This window comes from Chrysochloris asiatica, unplaced genomic scaffold (genome assembly GCF_000296735.1).
Source record: "Chrysochloris asiatica unplaced genomic scaffold, ChrAsi1.0 scaffold00010, whole genome shotgun sequence".
Classification (NCBI taxonomy): domain Eukaryota; kingdom Metazoa; phylum Chordata; class Mammalia; order Afrosoricida; family Chrysochloridae; genus Chrysochloris; species Chrysochloris asiatica.
The window spans coordinates 13,259,355-13,276,386 of record NW_006408528.1 but is presented as its reverse complement, the minus strand read 5'-3'; the positions used below and the strand labels follow the sequence as shown (position 1 = coordinate 13,276,386).

The following is a 17,032-nucleotide window of genomic DNA, read 5'->3' as shown; positions in this document are numbered from 1 at the left end:
AAAGTGATGCCCGATTTGTAAAATTTAGGCCTGATTTAGAAAGCCTTTTAATTTAGTAATATAAACTAAATTCCTAAGAGGTTTGATCTTATGGGCGTTGTAAAGCTTGTCTGGATGGGTTGATGATTTTATAGCGCCCTCTGCAGGGAGGAAAATAAAAGCACATGAGACCAGGCCTTAAGTTAATGGTGTCTCCATTAAAGACTCTCCAGGAGATTCTCTGCATTTCTGATTGGAGTCAAGCCATTCTCGATGGCCAGTCATTGTATTCTAGGAAGGAAAATGGTTGCTACTTGCAATTCAAACAATCCGAAAAGTAAAATTAACTTCTCAACGCATCATATGGAAATGGAAATTTAACTAAAATGTACTGTGCCTTTGTTGAGTCTGAGAGTTATCTCCTCAACGTCTTCCCAGTGATAATCAGACACTCTTGACCACAGCAAATTGGGAAATACCAACACTGGTCTGAGATTCAATAGACTCCTGTGTGTCAAGACCGCCACTACTTTACCATTGTACCCATTCACCCTAGACTGCAAACCACAAGGTAGGTAATTCAAGTCCACCAGCCACTCCACAGGGGAAAGATGAGGCTTTCTGCTACTGCAAAGATTTTTAAAGCCTGGGAAACTATTCAGGATTGCTGTGAGTCGGAATTCACTCAATGGCGCTTAACAACAACAGTCCATTTACCCAAGACCTTTGGTAAATCCAACTGGGCCTTTTCTAAAAGGGGATTAAATTAACTCTTCTTTTCAGGTCCACATTTTGTGAGCAGGCTTCTATTATCAAGGCAGAATGAAGAAAATGATTCTGTTTGTCTGCCTAATTGCTAGGCAGAGATACTGACTTGATAGGCTGTGAAGGATATCTGACCACACCCAACTCTCCAAAATGATACACGATTACTATTACATCATTCCTGATGCATTTTTTGGAGTGTTTTTCTCCCACGCCCCTTAGCCCCCATTCCATGCACTTTTAGTATCCTCAAGGGATAGTTGCATCTGAAAAATTCACATTTTAATGTTCACTTTTTATGAGATCTGAAGGTAGGGGGAAAGGGTTGACACAAAGAGAAAAATAGGAAACAGACCTAGGAAGTTTGGAAGTACAAAGGACAATCTCACCTTTTAATCAGCAGCCAACCATGGCATGGAATAAACGTTACCCAACACAAATTCTTCAGAATGGCTTGTTTCTGAATAATTAAAAGGCAAGTTTCCAAAATCATAAGGATTTCTGCTAATCAAGTTCAGGCATAATTTACTACTGATATATATATATATACAAGGAGCTCTGGTAGCGTAGTGGTTACGAATCGGGCTGTGAACCTTAAGGTCAGCGGTTCGAAACTACCAGCCGCTCCGTGGGAGAAAGATGAGGCTTTCTACTCCTGTAAAGATTTACACCCTCGGAAACCCTGTACAGGGTCGGAACCAACTCAATGGCACTTAACAACAACAACTGATATATATACAATGAAGTAAACATATAATTTTTCTAATTTAAAAGTAATTCTCATAAATTGTCTCTAAATGCTAGCTCTGGATATTGTTCACTTTCCTGGACTGGGACTGTTGCAACAGATATTTTCACTCTAAATGACATACTTCGTGGTTGCCCAATTAAAGCAATTTTTAGGGGAGATTGATCTTATTATAAGACTGGCCACACTTGTGTCCCTTGTTAACCTGTAATTTTTATATAGTAGGAAAGGTATTCAATCATGAAGGATTTATAGCAATTATGGCAAAGGGGAGATATATTTACTTTAGCTGATTTTTTACCATTATTTTTCAAATTCTTTAAAGTAGCTTTTTTCTGTTTATACAGAGCAAATCCTTTCTCTGGAACAAAAGTGATAATTATTGGTAAAATGACTTTACCTAATATCAATATGTCAATTTAAAGCAACAATTCAGGTATCTGAATTAATTCATTTTCATAGTTAACAATTTGCAAAGTATACCTTTTGAAAGGCACATTAAGAATAATGCTGAAGTACTAAGGAACTTCACTATACTTTTTTGGTGCCATGCTTTCCTAAAAGTTCCCCTTTTTAGATTTTTAAGTATTAAAAGTGATCTACACCATAAATTAAAAACTATTTCATCATCAATCTACTAGTCTTCTGTCACATCCAGCAATTTATCTGTGCAATTTACCAGCTTAATTACTAAGCATTAGCAATATCCTTCAGACACATTAATATTTCAAAGCATTTATAAAATAGTAAATAATTAACAATTTAATTCAAATATATTTACATATTAATATTGCAAACAAATCACCCTGCTGTTCCCTGACATACTTTTGACCTGCATAATTTCCAAATCATTAGAAGAGTCTTAATAAAAAATATGCTTGGCCCTTTAATTAGTAAATCAATAGTATGAACTAGTGTATGTACCTGTTAATTACTGCTACTGATCAATGAAATATTACTGCAATCTTTAATAATTATTTTCTACTTTTCCCTTTTCTCTACAGCTTTACAAGAGGTGAGTAAAATTATTTTTAAATATATGTATATATCAGTATATACATACATAGATTTTTTTTTTTTTAATCTTTTTGGTCCCAGTAATGTCTTCTCTGTGGAAAATCAGAGATGAATTGGTATTAACCAATCTCGATTTGCAAGAAAATCAGGAAGTGTCATGATGCTGCAAATCCTTTTGACTGCCTCAGAAGGTAACCACCCCAATTTCTAAAATGGGTGGGGCTATCGAATAAGACTACCTTCATAAGAAGCACAGAACTAGAGAGTAATTCCAGAGGAAGTTTGAATTTTAGCATCAGTTACTACAAGTCATGGGAAGAAGGAGAGGCAGATTACTTCTGAACTAAGCAGCCACTGAAAACCTTAAGAAAAGTATATAGGGTCACTGTGAATCAAACAGACTTCATGGGACCTAACAACAACACTACAAAGCAAAACACTTTTCTGAGCTAGAGAATTTGTAACTTTATTGGAACTTCTTAGTTCATCATTTGAATTGGAAGCATAATTCCAGATAAGTATATATATTCTGTTCTATACATAACATATTTAATTTATTGCCAAATTTTTATTTTTACTTTGAAATATTATATTAAGATAATAATAAATGCAATATATACTACACAGAAAAGAAAGGTATGTATTATATGTATATACATATGTAATTATAAAAAGTGCATGGAAAAATTCCATTATCTTTTTTTCCATTTCTCCTTGAACTTTTGAAACCCCCACATATATATTTTTTTTTTCCTCATAATAATCTTTTATTTATTCTTTTCTAGGCAACTGCAAGAAAGGTAAGAGTTCAATACTTTTTTCATATACATTGAGTAATTTGAAAGTATCAGAAATGCCTTTTAATTTAAAGTTATAAGAGATTATAAAAGACGAATATTTGTCAATGTTATGCCCAAACTAAAATAAGAGCAGACCCTAATGAAAAGTAATTTTGATGTTTAAGATGATATTTTATCATCTCCCAGAACCACTTCTTCTTGTTGTTGTTGTTAGGTGCCAATGAGTCGGTACCGACCCATAGCAACCTATGCACAGCAGAACCACTTCTAACTACATCTATATCCCGTAAACTAGTGACATACATACTAAGAGGGAGAAAGATTTGGTTTTACTCTGAAAATGGGCTGAAATTTATGTTCATTAAAGGTAGTAAAAGAAGCTTTTTAGAAAAGGGTTTTAATTATATAAACATTCTGTTATATATGTAACAAAATTGTCATTCTTATCTCTAAAGTATTAGGCCTAATGACTGCAGGTTCTAGCAGCTTCCAGTATTTTAAAAATACATACAATTACAATGGAAACAATATACTGCCAGCTAGTGTTTTGTGCCATTTTTAATAGGGTCCTATGACAGAGCTCTGGTAGCATAGTGGTTACGAATCGGGCTTCAAACTGCAAGGTCAGCAGTTCGAAACTACCAGCTGCTCCACAGGAGAAAGAGGAGGCTTTCTGCTCCTGTAAAGATTTACAGCTTCAGAAACCCTGTCCAGGGTCTCCATGAGTGGAACTGACTCCACGGCACATAGCCACCAACATGTAGTAACATGGCATCCTGGTGTGGTGCTGTAAAATAAGCACTGAACTGGTAAGCACAAAGTTGGCAGTTCAAACCCACCAGTTGCTCCTTGGAAACCCCATGTGGGATCACTACAAATTGGAACGAACTCAATGACACTTAACAACAACAACATCTAATAACACTGTGGTTGAACGTTGTGTTTAGATCACGCCTGACCATTACTATCAGGAATGGTTTGTTTGTTCACTAGAAATCGTTTAAACATTCTTACTGTACCACTTACATCTTTGTTATAGGGCCCAACCGGAGATAGAGGACCACGTGGAGACAAGGTGTGTACCTAAGAACTTTGACCCAAATTTGAATAACAACATACTAGAAACTATAGGAGACTGACTATTTTATAAGAATATTTTGTATCCAGATAGTGCACCACCTTTTAAACAGAATGAACATTGTTATAGATCATCAATATTCTTCTTAGGACAAGATTTTTCTTTAGAAAAGAAACTGTTACAGAACAGTCATGTTCTGTGCATGATCTAGTCACATTTTGGTTTTGACTTGACCCGCCTAACACATATGCACACATATAATGAAAATATATCTACTTATCACTACATAATCTTTATCTTTTTGACATTTTGTTTGCAATTGAGATAAGATTTTTTATATAGCTTGAAAATAATAATAAAACAGTCATCAACAACATGTTTATTTGTCTAAATTAATAAACAAATCAGGCTTACGTTTTATTTTTACTTATAGTATTTAGATTATGCTTTTATAGTTGTTATATATAACATAATGATATTTATCTCTGCTGTGACCACTTAACATTTATAAGTAGATGGATCTGCATTGTATAGCACTTTTGCCTGTTTTTAAATACCTGCATCTGTGCATAGTGGGAGGAGTCCTGGTGGTGCAGTGGTTAAGCACTCAGCTACTAGCTTGAAAGGTTAGTGGTTCAAGCCCACTAGCTGCTCCAAGGGATAAGGACATGGCCATCTGTTTGCATAAAGAGTACAGCTTTGGAACCCCGATAGGTCTGCACTACCCTAGCCTATAAGGTCAATACAACAACACACAACACCAGCCACAGCTTATTCATTGGGAAGTATGTAGTATATGTATTCCTTATCTGTATTACACTCAAGTAATTTAGTAGAGGTAGAATTATGTTGCTGAATTCTTTTAATAATACAAATAGTGTTAATGGTAGGAAATCTGCACTATTTTCTAACCTTATAATAGAATGATTTTATTAATTATCATGTCAATGATTTTGCTATTTATGCATAATATACCAAAATAGTTTAATACGCTCTCATCAAAGTCTGAAACTGGCAATTAATAACATGGTACACTACCCTGCAGTTAAACATACAGAATTCACAGAATCATAAATGTTATCTATAATTTTGATTTTTATTTGAATACTGAAGCTCCATTATGAATTAATACTCAATAGCTGAGAAACTCCTCAAGAAGAATGTGTCTTATTCTGACATCAGTTGCTAATCCTCCTAAAATAGACCCATGTCATAAATTAATCTGAATCATTTTCAGCCTTCTTGCCTCATTGAAAGGTCTGAACAATTGATAATACCTTTAGCATTCTTAGGTTACCTTTACCTTTTCCTTGTCCATGTTTCTATAGGGCCTGTCTAGCCTGAATCTAATTATTCCTTTTTCATATAACAGGGTCCAGTAGGCCCACCAGGCAAAGATGGTGATGATGGAATCCCAGGCCCCCCTGGCCCACCTGGTCCTCCTGGACCCCCTGGTCTTGGCGGGGTAAGGTTTCTTAAATATTGTTCACTTTTTGCTAACTTTTAGTTTCTTAAATTTCTATTGGAAGAAGGATCATTGTGGAATTTTCTTATAACAATTAAAGAAGAAATCTGCTATTTAGAAATTAGTATATTTTATTTCATTTCTTTGGTTTCTTTATTTAAGGGTCTGGTTTGCCCATTTTCTTTGTGAGCATTGTCAATTACAGGACTGGTCTTTGTGTTCATTGGAGGTAGCTGCAGCCTTGACAATCATTATTTAATTTGGGGATTTAATATCTTTTATCAGTAGGACACAAATAAGAACTGTTGCATTATTAAAGAGTTTGATTAGATTGAATTAGTGAAATCCCTGATCTTAAGCAATTTTGCAAACACCCCTATCGTTTTATTCTCCTTGGCTTGAAGTCTGCTGAACCAACATTCAAATTTAGGTTTAATTTTCTTGAAACTAATTTGAGAAAAGTACATTTCCTTTTTTCATTAATATCTTCTTTTAGCTTTATGTCTTTAACAATAGTATGAGTGCCAAATGGCCTCATTGCAGGAAGGAAAACATATTTGCTTAATTGGTTAGCTCTATGAATCAGAAACTTGATTCTAATATTCAACCGTATGCCAGTAAAATAAGACCTTTCTCCATCAAAGATCTTATTATGATTGCGTCTGCTGAGTACATTAAAAAGCACCTTCTTTAATAGATCTACCACTACAAGAGAGTTTTAGCAGTAAAGTTATTACCGTGAACTACTTTTACTTTTTTTCCTAAGCTTAATCTTCCAAAGGGCATTTTAATTTTCCTCTAAATGTGAAAGCTCTTTATATTCTTTTGTAAACTCCAGGTTTTAAAAAAAAAATATCCCCTAGTCATTTTGTAAAGAGGCCTGGTAGCAAAGTGGGTTATGCATTGGACTGCTAGCTGTTATTTTGTGAGGCCCTGGAGGAGACGGACAACAGGTGGAAATGTAAGGTCATCCTCTTGACTGCTGCTTACTTTACAAGGGGCTTTCATTTGACTTTTAAAGTTTAGAAAGTTCCTCTCTGCAATGTGGAGGTAGAGAGTGAGGTGTAAAGATGCAGAGTAACAGGTGAGAAGAAAGCTTTGAAAAATAAGGTAGGAAAGCTTCCACTTCAAACTGAGTGTAGAGTAAGATTTGAATTTGTGTTTTCTCCTGACTTTGTAGGAATTTGATTCAATAAATAGTTCCAAATTCATAACCGTAAACCCATACATCAAAACATGCCTCCCTTTTAGACAACTACAACATATTGTTACAAATAGAATGAGAAAATAAAGTACTTCTGAGTTGGTAACTAAGTTGTGGTTTGTTCTTTTTTTTTTTTTTCTCCCTCTAGAACTTTGCTGCTCAGTATGACGGAAAAGGTGTTGGACTTGGCCCTGGACCAATGGTATGCTCATATCTTGTTATCTTAGCCAAAGAATATATTGAATAGAGAATGCAGTCTGTTTAATTTTATATCGCTGTTAATTAACTGCATGGGTTAACCCTAAAAACTGAGAAGAGATAAAAGGAGCAACTCTTTTTGTATTCAAAAACTATAGCAGTTAGATGTTCAACTTGCCTCATGAGTTGTTTATATTTAAATCGGGTATTTATGTCCAAGAGATAGACTTAGGTATAGCTTCTAGTAACCATAACTTGTTGTTGTTGTTGTTAAGTGCCGTCGAGTCGGTTCCGACCCATAGCGACCCTGTACAGGGTTTCCGAGGGTGTAAATCCTTACGGGAGTAGAAAGCCTCATCTTTCTCCCGCGGAGCGGCTGGTAGTTTCGAACCGCTGACCTTAACCATAACTTAGACAAGTGAATTTCATTTACAACAGTGACAGCTCAGTTGTGTTTACATCCTTTAGCACTGTGTAGAATTTTAAACAACCTTTAAATACATAACTATTAAGTTCTATTAACTTGTTTGGCAGGATCAATATGTTGTACATCAGCCTGTTAATTTCATAAGCAGTGTTTAGCCCCTTTTCCCAAAGGCATTCAGGTGGTTAATTTATAGAACTAGCATTAACCACTAGGCAAGGTTTCTGGATATTTGACATGGAGGCTCATGTAGTTAGTCCTTGAGTAAAACATTCATTTATTTGACAAATAGGAATTAATGCCTAATTTAGTGGGCTCCAACATGTATTGTGCATTTGAAATATAGCAATGAATGTGATTGATTCTAACCCACTCTCAACAATATAGGAAATGTTTCATTTTATCTATTTAAATAAGAATTCTGTTTTTAGTCTATTAATTTAAAATAAATATATAATAACAAAACCTGCGTAATATATAGCACTTATATCATTCTGCAGAAAGATTCAGCAATATAGCCCATAATCTGAGAAACATTTAGAAAAGATCCCAAGATGATTATGACAATGATGTCTAATTGTCCCTCTATAACTTTGCTGCTAGTATGATGGAATGATGTCCAAGGAAGTAAATCTTATAATAAGCATTAATGGGTATGTTAAGGGAAAAAAGTCATATGAGCATGTAAAATGTATACCAATATATGTGAAACAGAGGGGGCAAACTATTAAAGATAAAAGCATTAGGTTGATTAAACACTATAGATTCATACCCACACAGTGGTTTAGACAAAGTCTTTGAATTATTATTTTTACCTCGACAATGCATTCAGTACTCTGTCTTAAAAATAAAACTTTTTTTTTTTCTGGAACTAATGGCACTCAATAAGCTAATAAGTATGCTAAAGAGCGAGATGATCATTTCTGTAACTAAAAATTCTCATTTGAGAAATAACGTACCTTTAATTGATGTTTTTCAAATTACTGATTTTTTTTCTGTTAAGATGTTTATATATGAGGCTTTCTGCTCCCATAAAGATATACAGCCTCAGAAACCCTGTTCAAGGTCGTTATAATTCAGAACCACTCCACGGCACATAACCAATAACAACAACATACCTGAAATGAAGTAGAGTTTGGGTCATTTTGGGTTGTCTTCCTTTTTTTCCCCTTGGCTTTGTTCATATTAGACATTTGCAGTTAGCCATTTCTGGACGTTAGTCAGACTTAAAGCAGTAACTATGGCTGAAATAGAAGCAACAGGGGGAAAAGTAAAACGCTGATTAATTTAAAAAATAACTGCCTATATAAGCTTAGAAAATGAATATGCATTTTAAATTCCCCTGACTTTGCTACATCTCCCTGGGGAGCATAAAGCAGAGTATTATGCTACTAAATATCCATGAAATATAGTTTGTTTGCATACCCACACACATGTGTAATCAACAGATATGTGTTTCACAAACAGAAAAGATTGGCTACAGTAAAATATTAAAATAATTTTCCATGGTGGAAAATCAATATAAAACCCCACAGGGTTCTTCTCTATATTAATGCATTATCTTCTGTTCTTATAGCCTCCACAAAATAAACTACCTCTTAGGTAAATGAAATTGAGCAGACACATGGGAAAATTAATAAATACAATTTAAAATGTATGGTGACAAAGAAAATTATTTTTAATGTATACCTAAAAATTATTATTTTACTTGAAAAGTGACAGTTTCTTTTAATGGTGAGGCCATTTCTAAAACCAAATAAATAAAATTTGTAATTAAGATGATGTGGTTATTAGATAAAATTCATGTTATTTCAATATATGCATTAATGCAGTGGGACAACCCTGATTAGAGAGTTCCCGTGGTTGATGTATCATGAACAAGTTAGTCCAGATTTGTAAATGAAACATTTTCAGCATGACAGGGACAGACTGCCACAAAATGAGTTAACATAAAGGGAAGGTTATTATGGCAAACGGGAGTCAAGAATGTGTATTAAGAACACTAACAAGTACTCTCTGTTTTACTTTACTTGTATAGTACAGAATGAAGAACAAAAAGGAAAACAAAACAGTCTGCTGCCGTTTTTTTTACTATAATTTCATATAATACACTCTTCTAGGGTGCTGGTTCAGTAATTTTTTGTTTTCCCTTCCTCTCTCATTACGTTAGTTTTTGTTTGACATTTTCCCTAGTCACCAGTAGCCTTTAAAGGAGCTATAAGGTTATAACAAACTTCCATTTAAACATTAAGAAAGACTTTTGATCCTTTTCTATTTATTCCCCTTGTGGCAATAAAAGTATCAATTTCTCAGCTAAACATGGCATGGGGAGATGCCGTATGAACAAGGGAATCCAAATAGAAATACTTTATCAACTGTATGGAAGGCAGGTGCATATTCTATACTTGTGCAAAAACAGAGATTCACTTCTTTGCATTAGAGCCATCTCAATAGCCTCAATTGGACACGACTTTAGGGAAAAGGAACCTGTGACTAACCCCCATCCAGTTCACAGTGAGTTCTACTGATCTGAGTTAGGCAAGAAAGAGAAGCAAAGGGAAAGAAAGCAGGGAGGCAAGTTGCGTCCTTGAATACTTTCTTGGGAGGGACAAAAAGTATAAAATAAAACCAAAGCATGTCCATACGATTGTCCATCACAAAATGTCTATGGTACTGCTAAACTAGTCCTACTGACCGTAACCAAAACCATGACAGCATGTCACTGTTAACTATGTCTGTCCTGTTTACAGGGTTTGATGGGACCTAGAGGCCCTCCAGGTGCAGTTGGACCCCCTGTAAGTATCAAAGGCTTGTATCCTGCTACAAAACAAATATAATTAAGTAAGGGCTTGAAGTATGATGTTTTATGTCTATATGTGATTTTTCCTTCTATCAGGGTCCTCCAGGTTTCAGTGGAGCTGTTGGTGAGCCTGGTGAACCTGGTCAGACTGTGAGTATATTGTTTTCCATTTGTGATAAATATTTTTTAAGAATGCTTATTAACACTGCCTTAACCAAATGATGGGTCTCCCATTTCTTTAGGGTCCTGCAGGTTCTCGTGGTCCAGCTGGCCCTCCTGGCAAGGCTGGTGAGGATGTAAGTATTTATTTCTAAGCCCTTCCAAAATGCTATTTAAATATTCCTGCCGTAGAATCTTTAGATTCAAATTAAGGATCTTGCCAAAAGCTGAATAAGCTTGGCATAACTTTCCCCATATGGAAAGTATTGTTGTAATTAAATATTAATTAGAGGCACTATTAATGTAAATTAACTATATATTGGGATCTACATTTTTATGTGGTGCTTTGTCCCATATTGTAAAAACCAAGATGCCTCACTTTTATCAGATAGTTTATGAAGAAAAGGTTTATCCTACAATGCTTTCATGTTTTAGGGTCACCCTGGAAAACCTGGACGACCTGGTGAGAGAGGAGTGGTTGGACCACAGGTGAGACTTTTATCATTTTAAAGAGACTTTATATGGTCCAGTCATCAGGGGGTTTGCAGCTAGAGATAGTCTCTAAAACTAGAATCAGTCTACATGACAACATGAATATCACACATATTGATGGTGTTTCATAAGTCCAAGGAGCCTAGTAAAGTATGCATGTGTCTTTTACTACTGCAAATAACGTAATATTAACCACAGCATGCATACTGCTTGTTGTTGTTAAGTGCCGTCAAGTCAATTCTGACCCATAGTGACCCTGTATAGGGTTTCCAAGGAGCAGCTGTTGAGCTTGAACTGCCAACCTTTAGGTTAAACCAACATTGCCATCCAGTGCATTAACCCACAGCGCCACACCAAAACTCCTATAAGCTATTAAATTATGTTTTCTACGATACCAAAATTTAAGGAGCTCTGGTAGCGTAGTGGTTACGAATCAGGCTGTGAACCGCAAAGTCAGCAGTTTGAAACTACCAGCTGCTCCATGGGAGGAAGATGAGGCTTTCTGCTCCTGTAAAGATTCCAACAGCCTTGGAAACCCTGTTCAGGGTCGCTATGAGTCGGAACCGACTCCACGACACATAACCACCACCACGATACCATGATCGTTTAGTTACTTACATGAGAGCATTAAGTTCCTCTGTGCTGAAAAATACATTAAGTTTTTATTCCAGAATTAACTATGATAAGAAAATCTTTAGAGGGAAGCAGTCTTTTCATTCATAAGAAAAGCGTTATTCATCTTTTGTTTCTTTCTAAGGGTGCTCGTGGTTTCCCTGGAACCCCTGGACTGCCTGGCTTCAAGGGCATTCGAGTAAGCACATTTTTTTATCAAAACAAGAGACAATGCTGGTTATTTGGGAGGTGGGGGTACTCAACTAAAACTTCTGGATAATGCATACTTGCTTTCAAATTCTTAGAGTTAGTGAAAGACTAGGTTGTTTGAAAGTAAAATAGGGAACAGTTTTCCATTTTGTCCAGAGCTACCATCAAAAGCATCACCTCTGAGAAAGCTGTATAGAATGCATGTGACTTGTTGGCAACTGCCTTCTAACTGAAATCTGATAAAAGTAGACGGGATGCAAAAGATGTCTTATATCCTTACCTTCTTCTGAGAGCAGGAAAGATAAGAATTTATCTAGGACAACTGAATCTAGCTCACCTAGAGTTAGAAGGCTGGAACTTCTTACACTGGGGCAGCCATGAGAGCCACCACAGAAGAGATTGATTGCAAAGCTAACAAGTGTTTGATTTGACCAAGCACTACAGTGGGACTTCATGTTAATAATAAGAATTTGCCTTTCAGGGACACAATGGTCTGGATGGACTGAAGGGACAGCCTGGTGCTCCAGGTATCAAGGTAAATGCCCCACACCACACCACCAAAGAAGTGTATGTTTGCTAAGAACTACCTGTATTCTAAAAGTATCCTCTTCTACACTGCCAATCTCTCAGTAATGAGAACTATGAAATTCTGTGCCAAAGGGCCAATTACTAACAACATTTGTGTAATTCAATGTTTATTAAACAATTGACATTAAAAATAATACCAATCTTTTTTTTCCTCTGTTTACTTTTCTCCTTTGTGATTTCAATCAATCTCTGCAGCCAAAATAAAAGTAAATTAGAACATGCTGTGTTATTTTTAACTATAAACTCTCCTTTGCCATGCACTAAATAGATAGGTACATTCATGTCACAATACTCTCTTCAACCTCTTTCCTGTGATTTATCTGTGCACACACACACACACACACACATTTTTAATTAGGTAATTAAAGTCTCAGAAGTGTGTTATCTCTTGGCTAGGCTCTTCTACGACAGAATTTTCAACTATAAAATGTTCCCTTTCCTATTAAGGAGATAATGTGATATTAAAGTGAATACCAACGTAATTACAAATTAATGAGTAGCGAATACTAGTGGGACCAGAAATGAACATGAATATGAAGAATCTGTTCTAACTTTCCAGCTGCCACACAAATGGATAAGGTCAAACTCATTCTCCCAGGAGCCTAATATAATAGTGAAGACTACTAATCATAGCATCATAAAATGTTAGAGCCGTAAGGAGCTTTGGAAACTCCTTCACTTTGCAAATGAGGAAAACGGAGGCTCGGAGAAGGCTAGTGACTTGCCCAACACCACACATCTTGTAGTTAGAAGAGGACAGGCTAGAATTCCTGACTGCTGTAACCGGGCCTCTTCCCAAAGAACACTAGAAATGAAGAACCCTTAAAAATTGGTCTCTCAAGTCATGTTTCTTCTATATCAAAATCAGATCGTCCTGAAGGAAGTTCTTTCATGTGTGCCATAGTGTAAGCTGCCCCGCCTCCCCACCACCACCACAGTTGTTTTCTCAGTAAAGCAGTATAGACAGTAAATATGATAGTTCAGAATACTATGAAACTTCCGATTTTTATGCATGTTTTTTAAAAGTGAAAATGCTGAATGTTCAAAATAATTTTAAAGAGGGTATATGTGGTTATATTGAATGCACATTCACCCTTTGCCATCTGCTTTTGTATCATTTCTAGCACATAAGCTTCATCTAAATGATATGCAAAATCTGAGAGGTAAACTAGGGACGGAGAAGTAACTCTCAAATAATCACAGCTTCCATTTAGTGTTATCTAGGTTAAAGTTCAGACTTTAGCTGATAAAAGATTTTTATTTGCATTTGGTGTAGTTGATAAACAGTTTATAGCTATAAGAGATGTTGCAGAATGTATGTCTAGTTCAAATTGTAATAATTAGGGTAAAAAATACAGTGGAGAAAAAAAAAATCAATGTATATAGTGAACAAAAACTTCAATCCATCTTTTCCATGTAGGGTGAGCCTGGTGCTCCTGGTGAAAATGGAACTCCAGGTCAAACAGTAAGTATTGATTACTTTATTGAAAAGCAGAATGTGTACACTCTGCTAGCTGGAACCTCTTTAATGTATTTTACTAATTACCATTTCCCTTGGCATTGTATTCTTTGATATTTTCTAATGGCCTTCTGCATACTTAATTGAAATCCATTACTTTTAGTTGGAATTAGAAGGAGACCTATTTATTTCTAGTGGATTCTAGTACATATTGGAAATTGGACAAACCAAATGATGTCTGTGACTTTTTATTTCATTGAAAATGTTTCTGCTTCTAGGGAGCCCGTGGGCTTCCTGGTGAGAGAGGACGTGTCGGTGGTTCTGGTCCAGCTGTAAGTTGCTTCTATTTTCACTCATTTTTATCCCTTTTAATATGTCCTAGTAACTGCCATTTAATTCCTTTGACTCTTCCCCTTTGTTTGTAATATAGGGTGCCCGTGGAAGTGATGGAAGTGTGGGTCCTGTGGGTCCTGCTGTAAGTCTTGGCACTGGGTAATTTAGAAGTTGAGCACGCATGGGATGGGAGCTATCCTCTTTATAAATTTCTCACAAAATACATCTTTTCAATATCTTACCAAGTGTTCTATGAGGTCTTATGAAATATTCCATTTATAAGTTCCACTACCAGGGTTTCTGATTGATAAATAAAGTAAAATCTACCCTATCTTTGATACCCTGGGTATCTTGCTTTTGATAGAATCCTAGTAACAAAACTGCCAGTTTTCTCTTTGCCAATATTTAATAAGACCAGGGCACTCTAAACCATTTCAGTTCCTTGTTGTTGTTCTTAATTTGTGGGGGGAAAATGTCTTACCACCTTCTCCTTTGGTTTCAGGGTCCCATTGGCTCTGCTGGCCCTCCAGGCTTCCCTGGTGCTCCTGGTCCCAAGGTAAAGACACTGGTGACCATTGTCACTACCTTTGGTAAATGTCTTATTATGATGTGAACTATTGCATTTGTGCTTGTAGATAGAGAAATAATTACAGAAGAGTCACCTTCACTAGTCCCTCTCTTCAAAAGTGGGTCTAGAATAACCAATGTCACACACTCCGCTTGGTGTAGACCATCTGTCTGCACTTGCGCTCTGTGAGCTCCCGGTAGATAGAGATATTGTCGTTAAGTTCAAACTAGTCAAGACTGACAGAGCCTCAGAGTCTCTGCCTATCTCATATGCATTCCAGAAACTTGAGTAGAGCAGTGGTACCCACAATGGTAGAACCAGACTAGGAAAGCAGGAAATCAAGCCCAGATCTTGTGGCACCAAGCCAGAGGAAGGTTTGACTGCAATCCTAAAGGTTTTTCCTAAGACAGGATATCCTAAAAACAGATATAAGCTATTTCACTATTTATTGGGTGATTCCTCTGTGTCATTTCCTCATTTAGGGTGAACTTGGACCTGTTGGTAACCCTGGTCCTTCTGGTCCTGCGGGCCCTCGTGGTGAAGTTGGTCTTCCAGGTGTTTCTGGTCCCGTTGGACCTCCTGTAAGTAGCTGTTACATCCTTAAAACCTCGTTAAGTAGAAGAAAGCCAAAGAAAAAAGAAAAGAATATGAAGTCGAGGTCAGAGAACAGAAATACTTCTGTCGGTTCATTTCTTTCCTCTTCTTTTCCTCACAGGGTAACCCTGGAGCCAATGGTCTTGCTGGTGCTAAAGGTGCCGCTGTGAGTATATGGGGCTGCTGAAATGTGCTGCTGTGGTTTTAAAGACATTTATGGGAGAGCTGCCTTGGTCCCAGGTTGCATAATGATGGATGCATCTTTTTCTTCACAGGGCCTGCCTGGTGTTGCTGGGGCACCTGGTCTCCCTGGACCCCGTGGGATTCCTGGCCCTGTTGGTGCGGCTGGTGCCGCTGGTGCCAGAGGACTTGTTGTAAGTGTTCATGGCTGTGGCTCTCGTCATCCTGAAATACCACCTCTGCTGTCATCTTATCACCATCTAGACTTCCTCTGGTTTTGATGTGTATTTTTCTTTTGTGTTTTTATTTTGTATTTCTTTTACAACTGTACATGATACACTTGCCTCTCACCCACGCACACAGACATATTCCTCATGCTATATCTTAGAGTGTTGTCCAGAGGTCAACGATGCAAAGTTCTACAATATCAGTGTTGTCCTTTCATTCAAGACCATCCTCCAGTAAATCATTTAAATAGTAACTGACATGTTAATTGTAGAACTTGAGTTTCTCTCTACTTTGATCTATCAACATCACCAAGATACTTGTCTGCCAGAGAGTTTTGACAAATATTTGTCCCTTGAGCACTACTTTGTTTTGGATCCTAGGGTGAGCCTGGTCCAGCTGGTTCCAAAGGAGAGAGCGGCAACAAGGGTGAACCTGTAAGTAGTTCTGTAACCACAATTTTATGGAGTTATTATTTCTTAACCGTTTGTTTAGTTGGAGATGTATTAAAATTAATGACTTTTACTTCCCCTTTGTTTTTGTTTTTTCATTAAACAGGGTTCTGCTGGTCCCCAAGGTCCTCCTGGGCCCAGTGGTGAAGAAGGAAAGAGAGGTTCCAATGGTGAAGCGGGATCCGCTGGCCCTGCAGGACCTCCTGGACTGAGGGTATGTTCCAAACATTTCTGAAACCCCAGATACAACAGAAGCAGATGATGGAACCCCTTCACTGGGAATTGCTCAGAATTACTAAGTGTCTTTTCTAGACTAAGGAACCATCTGCTTCCCATCTGCTCGATTAAATCAGTAACTGTCAGTTTGGTATGTTATAAAATTGGTCTGGAAACAGCATGACCTGCTTTTGCAGAATGCTCATCCACACATTCCTCTGGGATTTGGGTGAAGTACTTTTCTTTATTCCTTACAGAGACCCCTTAGGGAACAAGATTGATTACATGCTTGCCGTGTTTTAATAAACTCTGCCGTATGTGAGTCAAGGGTGTTCTGTAATTCTTAGTTGTGTTGTGTCCTTTCTTACAGGGCAGTCCTGGTTCTCGTGGTCTCCCAGGAGCTGATGGGAGAGCTGGTGTCATGGTAAATTATCCATCACTCATTTCCCAAAAAGGAACTTGATCC

General features: G+C 36.9%; 1 protein-coding gene across 2 annotated transcripts in view; it reads left to right on the top strand.

The window, feature by feature from the left end:
- The window catches only part of LOC102820321 (collagen alpha-2(I) chain-like), a 39,858-nt gene that overhangs the window by 1,052 nt on the left and 21,774 nt on the right, over positions 1–17,032 (top strand). For both annotated transcript variants that reach the window (XM_006834286.1, XM_006834287.1), the window contains exons 2-22: positions 2,497–2,507; positions 3,295–3,309; positions 4,349–4,384; positions 5,760–5,852; positions 7,205–7,258; positions 10,429–10,473; positions 10,575–10,628; positions 10,721–10,774; positions 11,073–11,126; positions 11,887–11,940; positions 12,433–12,486; positions 13,960–14,004; positions 14,277–14,330; positions 14,429–14,473; positions 14,834–14,887; positions 15,382–15,480; positions 15,615–15,659; positions 15,769–15,867; positions 16,282–16,335; positions 16,457–16,564; positions 16,937–16,990. In XM_006834286.1, the coding sequence (XP_006834349.1) occupies positions 2,497–2,507; positions 3,295–3,309; positions 4,349–4,384; positions 5,760–5,852; positions 7,205–7,258; positions 10,429–10,473; positions 10,575–10,628; positions 10,721–10,774; positions 11,073–11,126; positions 11,887–11,940; positions 12,433–12,486; positions 13,960–14,004; positions 14,277–14,330; positions 14,429–14,473; positions 14,834–14,887; positions 15,382–15,480; positions 15,615–15,659; positions 15,769–15,867; positions 16,282–16,335; positions 16,457–16,564; positions 16,937–16,990 (1,181 nt within the window). The remainder of the gene's footprint in view (positions 1–2,496; positions 2,508–3,294; positions 3,310–4,348; positions 4,385–5,759; positions 5,853–7,204; positions 7,259–10,428; positions 10,474–10,574; positions 10,629–10,720; positions 10,775–11,072; positions 11,127–11,886; positions 11,941–12,432; positions 12,487–13,959; positions 14,005–14,276; positions 14,331–14,428; positions 14,474–14,833; positions 14,888–15,381; positions 15,481–15,614; positions 15,660–15,768; positions 15,868–16,281; positions 16,336–16,456; positions 16,565–16,936; positions 16,991–17,032) is intronic.